The sequence below is a fragment of the Typopeltis vanoorti genome, chromosome 7 (assembly GCF_054136105.1).
Source record: "Typopeltis vanoorti isolate ZY-2024b chromosome 7, IOZ_Tvanoo_1.0, whole genome shotgun sequence".
NCBI classification, from domain to species: domain Eukaryota; kingdom Metazoa; phylum Arthropoda; class Arachnida; order Uropygi; family Thelyphonidae; genus Typopeltis; species Typopeltis vanoorti.
In genome coordinates, this window is record NC_143555.1 from 118,793,402 (window position 1) to 118,812,579 (window position 19,178).

Here is a 19,178-nt window from a genome sequence, read left to right on the forward strand (position 1 = left end):
ATCCGCAAACAACTGAATATCCCCCTGCAATCCACTGGCTATGTCATTGATATAAAGGTTAAACAATATAGGTCCTAGTACTGAGCCCTGTGGGACCCCACTTGTAACCCTCTGCTTCCTGGAAACTGCTCCACCACACACAACTCTCTGATACCTATCAGACAGCCAATCCTGAATCCAGTTGACCAATCCGACATCCAGACCCATGTGCTGCAACTTAAATATCAGCTTATCATGTGGCACCCTGTCAAATGCCTTCGCCAAGTCTAAGAAAACTGCAGTATATGCCTTTCCCTCATCTAATGTTCTTGAAACTTTATTATAAAAGGCTAGCATATTGCTAAAACAAGAGCGTCCTTTCACAAATCCATGTTGATTCTCACAGATAACATTACCCTCATCTGCCCAATGCTGTATACCGTCCCTCACTACTTTCTCCAAGATCTTAACAACTACTGATGACACACAGACTGGCCTATAATTAGACACTTTCAGTCTGTTACCACCCTTATGCAATGGCACTATCTTACCTTCCTTCCATTCCCTGGGCATTTTTGCCCAGGGAATTTCTGCACTGAAAGGGCACTATGGTATTGTGCAAGAGGGCTTTGTGTTATGCTTCTGCTGCATAGTATAGGTTGGGTAAGTCTGTTGTTTATCTTTATGTAAAGATGAGAGCTAGAGTGTAACATCCAAATAGCTTTAATGATGCCAGTACTAAAATCATAAGCTTTCAAACAGCTGAAAAAGTAAGGTATTCAATGCAACCGAAAGCTTTTTCTTGATCCAGAGTCACAAACCTCACGTTTTGACTATTGTTGACTGTTGTGGTCAACAATAACTATTAGATAATAGTTATTCCTCTTTGGTACTTTGCTCAGGTGATTTTGCTGTTGTTTGTCTGTTTCCCACTTCTATTTCTCTAAGGGTGCTTTTTATATGGTGCAGGAAAAAGTTCTTTGAAAGACAAAATTTCATTGGTGGTTCTTGACTTTGAGCCTGCATTATTGGCAGAATGTTTTGCATTTCAGAGGTTTGCTGGGAATGTCTTAGTTTTTTTTTTTTGGTTTGATTGTTCAAGTTCCTGGTATGTAAGCAATGAAAGTGTTGTTAGCTTGTTTTTTGTTCTTGGAAAAAAAAAAAATGGCCCTCTTCATTGCAGTAGAAATATTGAGCAGCTACAGCGATGTAAAAGGTGTGTAAGCTGTTTTGTTAATTTCTGTATTTATTATTTTCAGTATGGTCCCATTAGTGTTGCTGCCAAAGTATTTCAAAGCTTATCTTCTAAAGCTTTTGATGTGGACAAACTCAGGCCTGATGGTAGAGGCACACAAGCATTTAGATTTTGCCCACCACTGTGTTATATTTTAGTAGCAACCTGAAGAGCACATTTAGTGGTTTATTTCTGGTAAGAAATAAACTTTGAGACTTATCTTCATAAGTGCAAGCATGATTGATAATGCATTATTATTTATATGTACAGTAACTCTCTAAAAAGGAGAAATACATGCAGAGCTGTTTCCTGCTATATTGACATATAAAAGTGAAACAAACCTTTGTTCGTTGCTTTGGGCAAGGGCAGTGTTTTTTCTCTAGTTTGGAGATTCATGAAATCTTTGACCAACCCTTGCTGAACTAGGCTGGTTGCTGTTGCTGGCCGTGAACAATGTTCATTACTGGGGCAGCTAATTCTTTGCTGACCACAGATTTAGGCACTTGCATGTACAGCTTGAAAGGCTATCTCAGATTCAAATGCATTCCTTGGGCATTTCCTGTGGTAAAAAAGGAGTTTTTGAAATATGGCTAATTATTATTATTATTATTATTATTATTCAGGGCTCCATGGAATCAAACAACTCATTGTGGGAGGTCCTTGCTAGAAAACACAGTCTATCATATCATTCCAACTCATGGGCCGTTTGTGCTCTCACCACTCTATCAGGCAATGCATTTCATGGTTCAACCACCCTCTATGTAAAGAAACCACTCCTCACCCTCTTCCTCACAGCTTTTATAACTTCCAGGGATGGCCCCTTGTCCTCGCTCCTTTCCTCTGTTCCATCAAGCTAAAGAACTCTGCAGTGTCAACCATGTAACTACCTCTTAACAGTTTAAAAGTCTCAATCATATCACCTGTCCTTCTATCTACCAAACTCTACAGTCCATTCTCTCAAGCAATCCTCATAAATAACATTATACAGTCCTGAAACCATCTTTGTTATCTGCCTCTGTACCCTTTCCACAGTTAATTTATCTCCTTCAAATTCTAGAGACAAATTTGAGAACAATAGTCCAAGTGTGATCTGATCAGGGCTTTATACAATGGAATGACAACACTTTTATCTCCACTGGTCAACATCCTTCTCAGTATTGCAGCAATCCTTCAGGTTACCTTTCCAATTTGTTCATTAATGATATAGGAAAGGATCTGAGAGGAACAGTTCATTTGTTTGCGTGAATGCAGATGATGTCAGTATTGCAGCAATCCTTTAGGTTACCTTTACCTTTGCAATATGTTCCCCAAATTTCAGGTTTCTATCAATCATCACCCCCCCCCCAGATCTCTTGTCTCCCCTACTTCCTCCAGTACAGCTCCTCCAACAGAGTATACAGCCTCTCATCAGTGATCCCAGAGAAACTTTTTTTCCAATCAGCATTTCCTCGAACATTCCTATAGAATGTCAATTGCAGTATTTTTTTTTATTTACCAATACTTATTTTATTATTATTATTATTATGTGACACCCCCAGGGAGTCCAAAGACTCATCGAGGGAGAGTGTGCCAACAGCATCGAACGATTTAACCCCTTCCGACAACTGCGCTCAAACTTGCTTAACTTTTTGCATGAGCCATTAGTAACAGAGGCTCTACCAATTGACCAACCTTTGCTGGCTTATTTACAGTCTTAACTCTTCCACTTTAAAGGCTCACAGTTCTATGATTCCTTTTTCGGAATCTTCTATTAATATTCCTCTCACTGTCACATACATACAACTAAATAAACTTTGTAAAAACAAATTTCCTCTGTCTGCGTTCTTAAACTTCCATTAGCTCTCTTTTGTTTTTTTCCTGTTCTCTGATACCAAATGCTCTCTTGTTGTTTCAGTTACCTTGATACTGAACGCTCTCTCTGCCAGCTGTCAACCATCAAAACTCCTTGGTGAGCATGTGCACTCCATGAAAGTGGCAAGCAAGAAGTTAGGTATAATGGCTGACATATTGTCTCCATTAGCATTACAAGAATGCCTTTACAAAACACAGCACTTCATAATTTTAAACCACAATAAAATTTCTGAAAGTAACACAACTATCCAAATCCAGTAAGTATATAATTTTTTTTTTAAATGCTTCAGATTTCATTTTGACAAAATAACATCAATAACAGGCACACATCACAAGTGCTGATAATAAGTATAATGAAACCAAAACTAATGTACTAACACAAACAATTTGTAAAAACATTCATAATTTTAAATTATGACTGTTTTTACACCTTCTCTTTGAAACTCCTGCATGTCTATTTATCTTCCAAGTCAAACCACACTCTCCAACTAGGGGAAGAGATGTCATCTCAATTATAATCACCAGCTCATGTCATACGTAAAGCGGCTAAAGAATTGTCAGTGCCCTTGACCATTTTGTTTAATTTGAGCCTCGGGTCTGGGTCAGTCCCAAGGGGGTGGAAAGAGGGGGGAAAATAGTTCCACTGCATAAAGGTGGTTCCAAGGCTGCTGTTGAAAATTACCAGCCAATCAGCATAATCGTTATGGTAACAGGAATCATTATCAAGGTCTTGGAGAAAATAGTCAAGAGGAAAATACAAGATTGGATAGATGAAAATGAGATACTGTATCGGGGATAGCATGGTTTTGTGAAGGTAGGTCATGCCTCAGTAACTTGCTCATGTATTATAACACAGTGACGGCTGAACTGGATAAGGGTAATGGGTTTACAGTGATTCTACTGGACCTTGATAAGGCCTTTGACAGGATACCACATGGAATTCTAATCAGTAAAATGCAGCATATGGGGATGGATATAAGGTTGGTGAGATGGATAGGAGGGTGGTTGATGGAGAGATATCAGAGAGTGGTTTATTCAGGAGTAGAGTCCACAAGACAGCCTGTGACTAGTGGTGTGCCACAAGGATCTGTTCTTGGACCCTGCTGTTTAATTTGTTCATTAATGATATAGGAAAGGATCTGAGAGGAACAGTTCATTTGTTTGCGTGAATGCAGATGATGTCAAAATTTTGCAGGATGATTTGGATAGATTGGAGGTCTTGACTAAGGAAAATGGATGTCAATTTAATGTGGCAAAATGTAAGGTTATACATTTTGGGGTGAAAAGATAAGCAGCAGTTTACTCCATTGGTGGAACTGTACTCCAGGAAATTGATGAGGCACGAGATTTAGGAGTGCTAGTGGATAAAGAGTTGAAGTTTAGGAGGCACATTGCAAAAGTGGCCAAATCAGCTCATCAAATCACTTGGTTGCTGAAGAATACGTTGACAAGCAGAGAAAAGCATGTTATTGTTCCTCTGTATCGAGCCTTGATAAGATCCCATCTCAACTACTGTGTCCAGATTTGGTCACCTAGGTTTCTTCTTGATGGGGAGGAGGTGAGAGGATCCAGAGGCGAGTGACCAAGATGATAGCTGGTCTGTGGAATGAACCTTATGAGAACAGGTTGAGGATTTGTGGGTTGCAAAAATTGGTTGATAGGCGGAGGAGGGGAGATATGATTGAGACATTCAAATTACTGAAGGGTTTCTATAAAATTAATTCAGAAGATATTTTTGAGAACAGGGCTGGTTGTGGGAGGACTAGGGGACATCCATGGAAGCTGGGCAAAAGTGTGGTTAGTAAGAGCGTTAGAGCTGGGTTCTTTACTTTTAGAGTGGTGAATGAGTGAAATGGGCTGCCAGAGTCTGTGGTGGATGTTGTGACAGTGAATGAGTTTAAGGTGAGGTATGATAGATACTGTGTGAATGTCGAATAGTTGTGATGAACATGATTTGGGGCCTCCCTCGATGAGTCTAAGGACTCCCTGGAGTTGCCCATAATAATAATAATAATAATAATCAGTTCTTCTGATGCTATGACCAAATCCAAAACTCTTGAACCTCGTGTTCCTTCTATTACATGTTGCCCTAGACATTTGTCCCTCAAGAATTCTAGAAATTCCATTCCCTTATTACTACATGCATTTTCCACTTCACAATTTATACTGCCATAGTAAAATCTCTCATAACAATCATTCTTCTTGTACTTGCCAAGCTCAACTGGTTAAACATTTCCTGCTCCTCACTCTCTGTGCTCCTTGGCTTGTAGCAAATACCCCACTAAATATCCTATCTTGCCCACCTCTACTTCCCACCATATGCTTTTAAAGCCTTCCGAGAGGACATGTCATCACTTATCATAAGCAGTTCTCCACCACTGCGTTTTCCCTTCCTATCCTTTCAAAAAATGCGTACTCTGCTACTTCTATCCTATTATTATATCATCTTCTGTCAACCAGGTCTCAGAGATCACAATAATCTTTGGACAGGCTGATGCTATTAGCACCACCAATTCATCTCCTTTATTCTGGATACTCCAGAATAAATTTATACTAATGCCTGTCATAAATTTTGACAGGCATTAGTATAAAGCATAAAAATGCCACTGCTTCTATTCCTATCATTATCCCTTCCTGATTCCACTGGACTCAGCATTACCTGATGTATTCCCCCTTCTTCCCAGTACCTATTCCCACAAGAGGCCACCCCCTGCTACCATTCACCCTGGTAATTCTAGTTTCTCTGCATTGACACACCGACTCGTTCAGAGAACAGCAATCTCTCCAGATGCCTACATCTTTCCTTATTCAAATGCAAGCTGGCTCTTGCATACAGTTCCTTTTTGTCCTCAAATGCCCTCCAAGTATTCAGATATTCCAAGTCTCTTTTCTGAGACATTCTGACTATCATGCTATTCATTATTAATGCACTTCTACTCAGCTTATCATTATCATACCTGGGCAACACACACACACACACACACACACACACACACACACACACACACACACACACACACACACACACACACACACACACACACACACAATCTTCTTTGTCTGAGTTTTCTTCTGTACAACCTTAAGCATGAATCTCAGATCTCTTGCCACCTGATTTACACTGCCTCCGAAGTCATTTGTGCCTACCATTACAATCATCTTATCCACCCTTTCACCCTGCTTAATTGCCATAGCCACACTCTCTATTGTTTCTCCAGGCAAACACTCCTCTGGCATCCTATCTTGCACATCACTGATCATCAAGTCTCCATACACACCTCTTACCACTCTTTTCCTTGATCGCTCACCTGCATCCCTCACTCTCTCTCCTCTAACACTTTCTCTCTGTGTTCTCCTACTTACCTGCCATCCTGGCATCTCGCTCTCTCTATCCCTGGTTCCAGCACTCCCTCACATTCTCCTCATTCCCTCTCTCCTACTGTTTCTATTCTCTCCTCTTCTATTATTCCCATAACTCTCTCTCATTCCCTGTCTTCTGCTGTATTTATTCTCTCTTTTTCTACCATTCCCATAACTTTCTCTCACTTCTACTCTGATTTGCCTTGCATTCATCTCTTCCATTCGCTTTATCTCATCTTTCACACTTCTCAACTCATTCCCAAGACATTCCATCTCCTCTTTCAGTTCATCTATCTCTCTCTGCAAGCTACCCAGTCTTGCTCACCATTCATCCTCCAATTAAGACCATCTCTGAAAACTTCACAATTATTCAAACTTTCCACCCCCCCACTCTTATTTTTTCATTTACATTTCACTCATTATTCTCACCCTCTATCACACCACTCATCTCTCTCTCTCTCTGTAGGTTGATATTCTCTCACTCTGATGCAACACTGCTGAGGTTGGTTATGGTAATCTCTAATTCCACATATGCGTAACCCTCCATATTTCACCTGCCACATACCCAACTGCTGGGATGCATATATACCACAAAATCCTGTAGTATGCTATGCAAAATGTAGTCCTTCAATGGGGAAGGACTTGGTAACACTATTTGTAATTCGAGCTGTGGCTGCTGCCATCATTCAAATAGTGCTGAGTACTAGGAACTACTACTACTGTCTACTATAAGCTATACTTATGCGATACTATAAATATAAACTATACTATACTACAACTATACTAAATAATGAGAATGTATCTTTTTCTACTCTTCCACCGTAGAACGCCTCCAACTCTGACCTCACTCTTTCGGTAAGAATAAACCAAAAATATACACAATATACACAACAACTAAACTCCAAACTCCAAAAGCAACACCACTGAAAGACACTTGTGACTTATGATGGTTAAATGTATAGCAGAAACTGAATTAACTATGTCATAAATCTTAGGTTTATCATTATTTTCTTATAATATTTAAGTCTAACTAATCTTAAAATAAGATTTAAATATGAGTGACGTGATGCATGACTATGTCCTTCAGTGACTATGCAGAGAATCAGAATCAGGTAGAGAAATATATCCTTATGCATAAATTTCACTTTAACTTATCATTATTAAATATGAATGAAATAACAAAAAAAAAAGTCATACCATTTTCTGGCGGCATTTTATACTCTTTATCTTCTATGTAATCATAATCAAAGACCAAAAGATCAACAGGAATAGTATATTTCCTTGCATAATTTTGTTGAGCACCTGTTAAAAATGCTTGGGTAAAGAAAAATCCTGACAACCAGAACACTGTTGGTGGCCCATTATCATACCATTTCTGAAATGAAATACAGTTATGATAAATAAATTTTGATAGTTTAAATTATTTAACAGAATGCTTTTATTTAAACCAAATTAATTTTAATTAGTTAATTAAAGAATGATTCTATGGCACTAATTATATACATTTAATAACTTTAAGTGTAAGACCTAAACAATCACTCAATAAAATAGAAGTTAACTGTGTGTGTGTGTGTGTGTGTGTGTGTGAGAGTGAGAGAGAACTTGGAACAAAACTGAACTTTCTGTGTTGAATAGTAATTTTTTCAAAAAATTGCATCTGAAGAGAAACCAAAAAGCACAACAATAGCTTAGTTTTCTCATTATTCTATGATTAAGAACTGAGATATAATTTTAAATGAAGAGACGTATTGAGATCAGTTACTATTATTAACTGTAAGACATGACATCAAAAATTCATGATAATAACATCTAATTTATTTTACAAATGGTATGCCTAGGTATAATCCATGAAATGGGTTATTTATATTTATATACGGATTTTTTAAATGTGTAATTCTTCTTCTTCTCTCTTCCATCATCTATGTGGATGATGATGAGGACGAATAAATTCTTTCCACTTTTGTCTGTCCCTGGAGAGTCCAAACAATTCTGTCCAGTTTGGTGTTGCTTGTTGTGATTTGGTTTTTAGGTCCTCTTTTATTTTGTCTATCCATCTAATTGTGGGCCGCCCTTTGAATCTTTTACCTTCCATCGTTGTATTACAGGGCTTTAGTTGATAATCTTTCTGTTCCCATTCTGGTCACATGCCAAAACCATCACGGTTTTCTTTCTCAGATTTTGTCTATTATTGTCATTTCTTGTTTTAGTCGTTTATTTGTCTTTGTTTCTTAGTCTATCCAGCAGAAATACTCCAAGTAATCTTCTTAGCCAACCCATTTCAGTAGTTAATAATTTTTTCTCTTCAGCTATTTTCAGATTCCAGCATTTACTTCCATAGAGGAGTATTTGGAGGACTATTGTCTCATAGATTCTTACTTTTGTTATTTGTTTGATGTCTCTTGACTTCCATATCAAGTCGAGGGTGCTCATGAGTCAAGTGTGGCGGACATGTGTAAGAAGAGCTCCAGATTGAGATAAGTATTCTTGGAATAATTAAGTATATATGAGTATTTGTTTGAGTAAGAGCTGCTGTAAAAGTTGTGCACTACCAGTTTTATTAGTGTGGGGAATTTTCATTTGCCTAAACTTAATTACGAATTCATTATTATTAGACCTTAAAGTAGTAACCGGCAAAGATAACATGGTGGCGGCGTTGTCATTCCATAAATTTAATTTAGACTTCAGTCATTTTATTAAGTGTGAGGTGTGTTACATGTATTCTTTCGATTACATAAATGATTTGTGGATGTTTAGGGCAGATGGAAGGAGGGTGTGTGTGACCTGAGAGAGGAATTGATGAATGCAAATACGAAATTGATGACAGAAAATGTTAGTAGCGAGAATGTCGCGGGGAAAACAAGTGCATGCTTCGAAAGAGAAGGATGGTGTGAAAGAATGTTAAAAAATCAATAAAAAAGAAAACGAGTGATTTAAAAACCGTAACAGATGTTAAAAAGGATGAAAGTGAGGCGAGAGTGGAGGAAGGAAACGAAATTGAGAGAATGAAAGAAACTGGAAATAGTGATGTAGGAATCGAAAGTGGAAAAAATCGAAAGAATGAATGATAGCGAAAGTTGGATGCATGTTGGACCGAAAGTACGGAGGCACAGAAGGATGAATGAGAGTGAAAGTGAGAAGAGGGGGTCGAGAGTTAGAAAGTTAGAAAGATTGAATGATAGAGAGAATGTGTCACGAGATTCGGAAGTTGAATTGGATTGGATGAGGAATGAAATTAAGAGAATTCAGGTCAAAACTATTAAAATAAATCATGATGGCATGAAAGAGTTAACGAAAGATGAGTGAGTAGCGTTGTATGGTGACTCCATTATTAAAGGTTTGCTAGAGGATACAATGCACAAGGTATGTTTTCCAGGCGATAAAATGAGTAGAGTGATTGAGGCATTGGATATGAGGCAGGAGCAAGCAAAAGAGTTAATAGTATTAATTGGTACAAATGATTTGAGAGAGGACAAAGAGTGTGTCAGAATGGATATCAGGAGGCTGCTTGGAAGAATAAAAGAAAATAGTATGACAGGAAGGGTATTTAGTGTGTTGTCTAGGTATGAATGTGGTGAAATGAGGCAGAGAGCAAGGATTATGAATGATATGCTGGCTGAAATGTGTGAGGAGATGGGAGTTGTATGGCGTTTCAAGGAAGAAGTGAACTGTATTGGAGCTATGGACTGTATTTCAGTGGTTATGGTGTGAGTCACTCGGAGAGACTGCTGCTGGAAGGCAGAAAAGTGAGTAGAGTGAGAGAGAATGAATCAGATCAAGCGGGAAGTGATGTGGAAGAGCAGGAGAGTAAGAGAGGAGAGATTGAGGATATGGTTATGAATGAAGAAATGAGTAGAATGAGTATAGAAAATGAGAGAATGGGTGTGCAGAGGAGCAGGGAAATGGGGAGGCTCAGGATGGACAGAGGTACACAGTGTGAGATAGGTGGATGCTCCGAGAGGAGGTGAGAGAGCATGTGTAGACAAGAAAGAAATGGGATGACCTAGGATCAAGAGGAAACAGTTGAAATTGAAAAGGGGTTTAAAATGAATAAGCAGAAAGGGAAATGGCCCCAGTCGAGCATGGCGGGATCACATCAAGTGAGTGGTATCAGTGGAACTAGCTGTTGTTTGTATACAAATGCTAGAAGTATAAGAAACAAGGCAGATGAAATGGTTTCATTAATTGTGTCTGTTCACCCAAAGATTGTCGGAATAAGTGAGACATGTTGTTTATTTTTTAACGGTATATATTAGAACACAGAAACTAAGTAAATAATTAATTTATTAACTTATTGCTGATATTTTGCTGGTGTTATAACCAGCATCTTCAGAGCACAAAAACACAGTTTGTCACAATACGCGAGACTATAACAAGGTGTAATAATCAACAGACTAGTTAAACAAATTTTGTTTGCTACAATTTTGTTTAACTAGTCCATTGATTACACCATGTTGTCGCGTATTGTGACAAACTGTGTTTTTGTGCTCTGAAGATGCTGGTTATAACACCAGCAAAATATCAGCAATAAGTTAATAAATTAATTATTTACTTAGTTTCTGTGTTCTAATATATACCGTTAAAAAATAAACAATATGTTCGATGAACACATAAGTCTGTCCACACGTTTAAGTGACACATGGTTGGAAGAGAATGACATGTTGACAGGAATAGAGATTGAAGGGTATGATGTGTTTCGTGAGGATAGAAGGGATAAAAAGGGAGGGGGTGTGCTATTGATGATAGAGAAAGAGTTGTGTCCATACAAAGTAGAGATGCAAGAGGGAAATAGTGCCAGTGGTTTTCAGGCAGTATGGTGTGAGATAGAGGTGAATGGAATAAAATACTTGGTTGGATGTTGTTATAGACCAAGTAATGTGAATGGTGGTGATAATGAAATGTATAATCAAATTAGTCAAGCAAATAAGAAAAGGGTGATAATTATGGGTGATTTTAATTTTGGCAATATAGACTGGAATGATGAGATAGCAACTGGAAGTAAAGAAAATGAGTTTTTGAGGGATAACTACCTCAGACAGTATGTAACACAGGGCATGCAAGAATTGAGGGTCTTGAATTTGGTCATCTCATCAGAGGATGTAATTATAAATGAGGTGTCAAATCATCCACCAACTGGTGAGAGTGACCATGAGGTGATTACCTGGGTGGTTGCCAGCAGTGTGATGACCTCTGTGAGAAAATGGTATATGTGGAACTACAAGGGGGGGGGGGTGATTATGAAGAGCTCAGGAGACAGCTTGTGGGTGTAGCATGGAATGAAGAGTTAGCCGGAAAGGAGATCAATGCAGCTTGGAGGATTTTAAAAAATTATCTAGTAAATGCAATGTCTAAGTGTATTCCAAGGGTGAGAAGGTTAAATAAAGTAGGTGTGAGATGGATGAATAAAGAGATTAAGCATGCGATACAGAGAAAGAGGGCATTATGAAGGCAGCATAAGAGAAGTGGAAATAACCAATTCCATGAGGTCTACAAAGACCAGGCAAGGAGGGTGACTTGGTTGGTGAGGGTACATAAAGAGAGGTATGAACAGCAGTTAGCTAATAAAGCCAAAAAGAATCCTAAGTTCTTTCGATATGTAGCCAGCAAAAGAAAGAATGATTATGGAAGGATGACATTCATAGGAGAAAATGGTATAAAGACGTGTGGTGGAGATACTTAATGAGCAATTCATAAAGGTCTTTCAATCTTGTGAATGTGACTTCATGGAGAGATTGAGAGCAGTTGATGATGGGGAGAAGAGACTGGCTGTAAGTGAGTAAGAGGTGTATGGAAAGTTGCATAAACTAGATGTTAATAAGGCTGTGGGACTTGATAATATATCACCACGTATTCTGAAGGAATGTGCCAGGGAGTTGACACCTGTCTTTACATATTTTTTTAATACGAGTCTTGCACTCAGTCAATTCCCTAAGGAGTGGAAGGAGGGCAAGATTGTGCCACTTCATAAAGGAGGTGATCAAACTCAAGCATCAAACTATAGGCCTATCTGTGTGTCAGGTGTTGTGGTTAAGTTGTTGGAGATGCTTGTGAGAACTAGGATCCAGAGTTGGGTTGACAACAATGGTATTATCTTTGATGGACAGCATGGATTTGCTAAAGAGAGGTCATGTTTTAGTAATCTACTTACTTATTACAATAAAGTGACTGCTTCCTTGGGCAGAGGAAATGGATACACAGTAATATACTTGGATTTTGCAAACGCTTTTGATATAGTACCTCATAATAAATTGATAGTCAAACTAGAGCAGATGGAGTTGAATATTAGATTAGTGCATTGGATTGGAGACTGGCTATCTGATATGTATCAACAAGTTGTGTATGCAGGAGCGATATCCAGCAAAAAGAAAGTCACTAGTGGAGTGTCTCGGGGTTCTGTTTTGGGGCAATACTGTATAACTTGTATATTAATGATATAGGTGAAGATTTGGATGGAGATAGAGATATTCAGTTGTTTGCAGATGATGCAAAGTTGGGACGAACCTTGAAGAGTAGTGAAGATGTTGTGGCCTTAAAAGAAGGCTTGAATAAATTGAGTGATTGGGCATGGAAATGGAGATGCGAGTTCAATGTTGCAAAATGTAAGATTTTAAAATTTGGAAAACAAAGATGGGATGCAGAATTTATGCTTGGTGAGGATATATTATTGGAGGTGGAAGAAATAAGAGATCTGGGGGTGATAATCGATAAGGATCTGAAATTTAGGGGACACATAGCCAAAACTGTGAAGACAACACAAAGGCTTCTGGGAATGATGCGGAGGACACTAACGTGTAGAAGTAGGGAGATTCTTGTTCCGTTGTATAAGGCTTTGATTAGGCTATTGTGGACATGGACCAAATCTGGGGACATGGACTATTGTGCCCAGATTTGGTCACCTGGTTTTCAGAAGTATGAAGAGATGTTTGAAAGGGTCCAATGGCAACTGACTAAGGTAGTTTCTGACCTCTGGAATGTCGAGTATGAGGAAAGATTGAGAAGATGTAATTTGCAGAGTCTGGTGAGTAGGAGCAAGAGGAGGGAGATATGACGGAGACCTACAAGTTGGTAAGGGGTTGTTATAGGATCAATGCTGGAGAAGTTCTACAGAAAATAGTGGGAGATCGGGGGAGAACCAGAGGTCATCCCTGGAAACTGTATAAAGAGGGTGTGAGTATTATCGTGCAGAGTTGTAAATGATTAGAATGCCTTGCCTGAGAGTGTGGTGTGTGCAAGGAGTTTGAATGTGTTCGAGGCACGGTATGATGAGCTGTGTGATAAAAGGACCTCCCAGATGAGTCTTTGACTCCATGTGGGCTTGGGATAATAATAATAATAATATTTTATTAAGTCATCGAAAAGTTTGGGATGCTTGACTGATTTGTTTGTTTATATCTTTTGTAATTTCACCGTTGTACTCAATTACTCCTCCGAGGTAGGTGAAGTTTTCTACCTGCTCTAGATTCTTACTATCAATAGGTTCAACTTCCACAAAAATTGCAAGATTGTTAAAGACACATAACATCAGGGTTGTATTTAAACCAACAAATAGCATAAGACAGGTCCTAAGATCTCCTAAAGACAGTGTGCCATTTTATAAATATCCAGGTGTGTATAATATTCCATGCACGTGCGGTCTTTCCTACATTGGACAGACTTCGAGAAGCCTGGAAATAAGACACAAAGAACATGTAGGCGATGTTAATCACAACAGAACGATCACCTCAGGATTGGCACATCACTTTTCAACTTCGAACCACACTATAGACTGGAATAACAGCTCCATGCCCTACGTAGACGAGGATTACAGACATCGAGTATTTAAAGAAGCGGCAGTTGTACTATGTATGGGAAGTAACCTAAACAGAAATCAAGGGGCCATTCTGAACCTGGAAAAATCTAATAAACTCCCTCAGTTCAACAGAGCTACAGTACGCAAATAATCATATTACGCGTTTGCATGTAACGCGTGTTCATGATGCTGAGTAGTTATGTCACGCGAACGTGTCACCCTAGCTACCTAATAGGTACTAATGGTTCTTTGTATTTTTTAAACCTTTTTTGAATTTACCTTTTTTTGTACTATGCAAGCCTTGAGAAAGCTAGTCAGTTACTAGCGAAACCGGTAGGAAATTTGTAAAACCTTTACTACGTTATAAATATATGGTCTATGTAACAATAAGTCTTTATTTTGTAACACTTTATGACCAAAAACATGTACAATTTACATTGTCAAGTCCTATTGTCTTCTTAACATGAAGTTTACATAATTCCTCATATACCTCCATTCACTCATCATCAACCCCCTCCTCCACCACCATACCTTTTACACTCCAGCTTCTCATGATGCTTCCTTCACAGGGATGAAATACACTGATAAACTGCTCATTGAATACTTCAACTATATCCTATGCATCAATTACCAATCTACCACTGTCATCAACTTACCATCCTTCCATAGTAATTCTTTCTTCTACTGGCTTTTCTTGGCTTGATTGGCTAACTTCTGCACATACTGCACTTTTACTGTCATTACCAACTGAGTCACTTTCCTAGCCTTCTCTTTGTACTCTTCATGCAACTGATTATTACCAACATTCACTTGTGTAGCCTCCAAAGTGTTTTGTTCCTCTAGATTTCATGCTTAATCTCTTCATTCATCCACTCCTGCCTTATTCAGACAAGAAAACTCTATCTAGTCATTATTATCCCATGATATTCGGGTGTCGAGGCTAGCTGGTGAACGGACGTGCTATCGGAGAGCTCCTGAGAGATTTGTGTTTTTGTTGATTTATTGGTGTTTTGGATTCAATTTAATGGACTTAAGTGTTTAATTTTGGCATATTATTGGAGCTTTATTAGCGTGGTTAGTGTACTAAAGTGTTTTATAACATAATCTATGTCGGGAAGTCGCCGCTAGATGAATTCATAATGTGTAGTGTTCATGCAAGCTCCAGATAAGATAAGTATCATTTTCAGTTATCTATACAAATTACTTAATATTGCGTAGTTTTGTTTTGTTTTGTTTGCCTTGCGTATTTTAGTGCGTCTATTTTTGGTGTTATAACGTATAATTTGACAAAACACGTTACAGATAAATATGGCACCTGTGAGAAGGAAAATGGCGGCCAGTAATGAAGGTTCGCCATCGCTATCAAAGAACGGTAGCATAAAAGAAATGAGTCAGTGTACTAGCTGTGAAATGTACGCTTTGCGGAGTGTGGTCGGAGTGTGGTTAGATGATAATAAAGGATTGAATGTGTGTAGAAAATGTAGGGAGAATGCGGAATTGAAGTGTATTTCGGATCGTGAGTGTGATATTTTTGTCAACCTTCAGAATGAAGGAAATAGGGATATGACAAGAAACGGCAAGGTTATACATGAAAATTGTGAGAGTGTGAATGTAGAAAGTGTGAATGATAGTATAAATGGTTTCTCAGAGAACAAAAAAGATGAGATAGATGCATTGAGTGAGATTGCGTTGTTGAATAGTGCGATAGAAAGAGCAAAACAGCAGCTAGAGTGCATGAACAAAAGTAGACTGAATGAACCAACCAATAATAAAAGGCATGACAGGAAAAATAGACGTATGAATGTGAACATGAACAAAATGAAGGATAGAGTGCTGTATGGAGACTCGTTAGTACGAGGTGTGTTAGTAGAGGATTTGACAAAATCGTACCAACCTGGTGCGACCATAAAGGACGTAACTGCGTCTATTAGAGAGCAAAAGGAAAGGGTGAAAGAAATGATTGTTGTGGCAGGTACGAATGATTTGAAAGGAGATAAAATGGAAATGATAGAAGACCTGAATGAATTGTTTGAGTTAGCAAAAGAAAAGAGTGAGAGAGTTAGAATGATTAGTCTTTTGCCACGGTATGACAGTGAAATGTTTAAAAGGAGGGCTATAATTGCAAATAACTTTATGCGTGGGTTATGTGGAATTTGTGGATGTGTGGAGTGAGTTTGATGGGCGAAAGGATCTATATAAGATGGATGGCTTGCATTTGAATGGTTACGGTGTAAGAAGACTTGAGAAAGTGTTGCTGAATGTAGTGGATGTGCAAATTCAGGGAAACTAGATTTGTTAGGGGGGGGGTAGAGATACAGTCCTTATGGAGGCAGTTGAATGTAAGAATGAATATAATATGCCAGAGCAAATAAGGACAACAAATCTGAGTGGGATAGTTAATATAAGGCATCAAGGTAGGGTGGGGGCTAATGGGGGTCTTAAATTCATGTACACTAATACTAGGAGTATTAAGAACAAGAAGGAAGAGTTTTTGGCCATGGTTGGCACTTCCAGACCACAGATTATAGGTATTAGTGAAACATGGCTGACTGTAGATGATATAACTAGTGGGATTGAATGTGATGGGTATAGTGTGTTCAGGAATGACAGAGAGAATAAAATGGGGGAGGAGTATTGTTGATGATAGCTGATGAACTCCAGCCAAGGAGAATAGAAGTTGAATTGCAGGATAGAGAAAAGAGCACATTTGAGGCCATTTGGTGTGAGATTGTGGCTAGCAGAACTAAATATACAATTGGGTGCTGCTATAGACCAGGTGATGGAAAAGATGGTGGTGACAGTATGCACAAGCAAATAGAAGAAATGGGTGGAAGGAGGGTGATTATTATGGGAGATTTCAACTATGGTCGCATTGATTGGAGTGAGGAGAGGACACACGGGAGGAAGGAACTGGATTTTATGCGGTTATTAAGGGATAACTATCTGCGACAGCATGTAATGGAAAATACTAGGGGTCAGAGAGTGCTTGACCTAGTAATTACATCTGAGGATTTGGCTGTAACAAATATGACCACATTGCCACCAATCGGTGAGAGTGATCATAGGGTCTTAACTTGGGAGGTGGCTAAAGGTGTAGAATTTTCAATTAAGACAGGGTACATGTGGAATTATCAGGCTGGAAAGTATGACAAGCTTAGGAGTTTGATTGGTTCAGTGCCATGGCATGTACAACTGCAAGGACTAGAAGTTGATAGTGCATGGGAGGTAGTTAAGAAGTGCTTGCATGAAGCAATGGCTGACTGTATACCTAGAGTCCGAATAATAAATCAAGTAGGGGTTAAATGAATGAATAACACCATTAAGCTTGAGTTGCAAAAAAAGAAACAACTATGGAGGGAATTTAAGGAGAAGGGTGACCGGCAGGCACATGAACGGTATAAAGCGCAGGCCAGAAGGGTGACGAGTGTGGTAAGAAAAGCAAAAAAGGATTACGAAAGAACATTGGCCATGCAGGCTAAAGAGAATCCTAAACAGTTTTTTAGATATGTAGCAAGTAAAAGGAAAAATGTACATGGCAGATTGATTTTAAAGAATGCCGATGGTAGGGAGGTAACTGAATCATTTGAGATAGTTGAGTTACTGAGTGAGCACTTTGCAAAAGTATATCATCCAGGTGGTGACATTGCAGAAACGAATAAACCAGTAGATTATATGGGAATTGAGGTTAATGAAGTGGAGGTGAATAGTCTATTGCATAACCTCAATGTCAATACATCTGTGGGATTGGATGGTATACCAGCTCGTGTTGTACGAGAAGCAGCTAAAGAATTGTCAGTACCCTTGACCATTTTGTTTAATTTGAGTCTCGGGTCTGGGTTAGTCCCGAGCGGGTGGAAAGAGGGGAAAATAGTTCCACTGCATAAAGGTGGTTTCAGGACAGCTGTTGTGAATTACCGACCGATTAGCATATCAGGAATCATTGTCAAGGTCTTAGAGAAAATAGTCAAGAGAAAAATACAAGATTGGATAGAAGAAAATGGGATACTGTATCGGGGACAGCATGGTTTTGTGAAGGGTAGGTCATGCCTCAGTAACTTGCTCACGTATTATAACACAGTGACGGCTGAACTGGATAAGGGTAATGGGTTTACGGTGATTCTACTGGACCTTGCCAAGGCCTTTGACAGGATTCCACATGGAATTCTAATCAGTAAATTGTAGCATATGGGAATGGACATAGGGTTGGTGAGATGGATAGGAGGGTGGTTGACGGAGAGATATCAGAGAGTGGTTTACTCGGGAGTAGAGTCCACAAGACGGCCTGTGACTAGTGGTGTGCCACAAGGATCTGTTCTTGGACCACTGCTGTTTAATTTGTTCATAAATGTTATAGGAAATGATCTGAGAGGAACAGTTCATTTGTTTGCGGATGATGCGAAGTTGGGTAGGGCAATAGTGAATGCAGATGACGTCAAAATTTTGCAGGATGATTTGGATAGATTGGAGGTCTGGGCTAAGGAGAATGGATGTCAGTTTAATGTGGCAAAATGTAAGGTTATGCATTTTGGGGTGAAAAGATTAGCGGAAGTTTACTGCATTGGTGGAACCGTGCTCCAGGAAATTGATGAGGCACGAGATTTAGGAGTGTTGGTAGATAAGGAATTGAAATTTAGGGGACACATTGCAAAAGTGACCAAAACAGCTCATCAAATCACTTGGTTGCTGAAGAATACGTTGACAGGCAGAGACAAGCAGGTTATTGTTCCTCTGTATCGAGCCTTGATAAGACCCCATCTAGACTACTGTGCTCAGATTTGGTCACCTAGGTTTCTTTTTGATGGGGAGGAGGTGGAGAGGATCCAGAGGTGAGTGACCAAGATGATAGCAGGTCTGTGGAATGAACCGTATGAGAACAGGTTGAGGATTTGTGGGTTGCAAAAATTGGTTGATAGGTGGAGGAGGGGAGATATGATTGAGACATTCAAATTACTGAAGGGTTTCTATAAA

The 19,178-nt window shown here is 39.0% G+C and overlaps 1 protein-coding gene across 1 annotated transcript in view; it reads right to left on the reverse strand.

The window, feature by feature from the left end:
* The window catches only part of Dhc36C (Dynein heavy chain at 36C), a 1,350,914-nt gene that overhangs the window by 24,460 nt on the left and 1,307,276 nt on the right, over window positions 1–19,178 (reverse strand). The window contains 1 exon segment of the mRNA XM_090395101.1: window positions 7,622–7,799. Coding sequence (XP_090251227.1) covers window positions 7,622–7,799 — 178 coding nt within the window.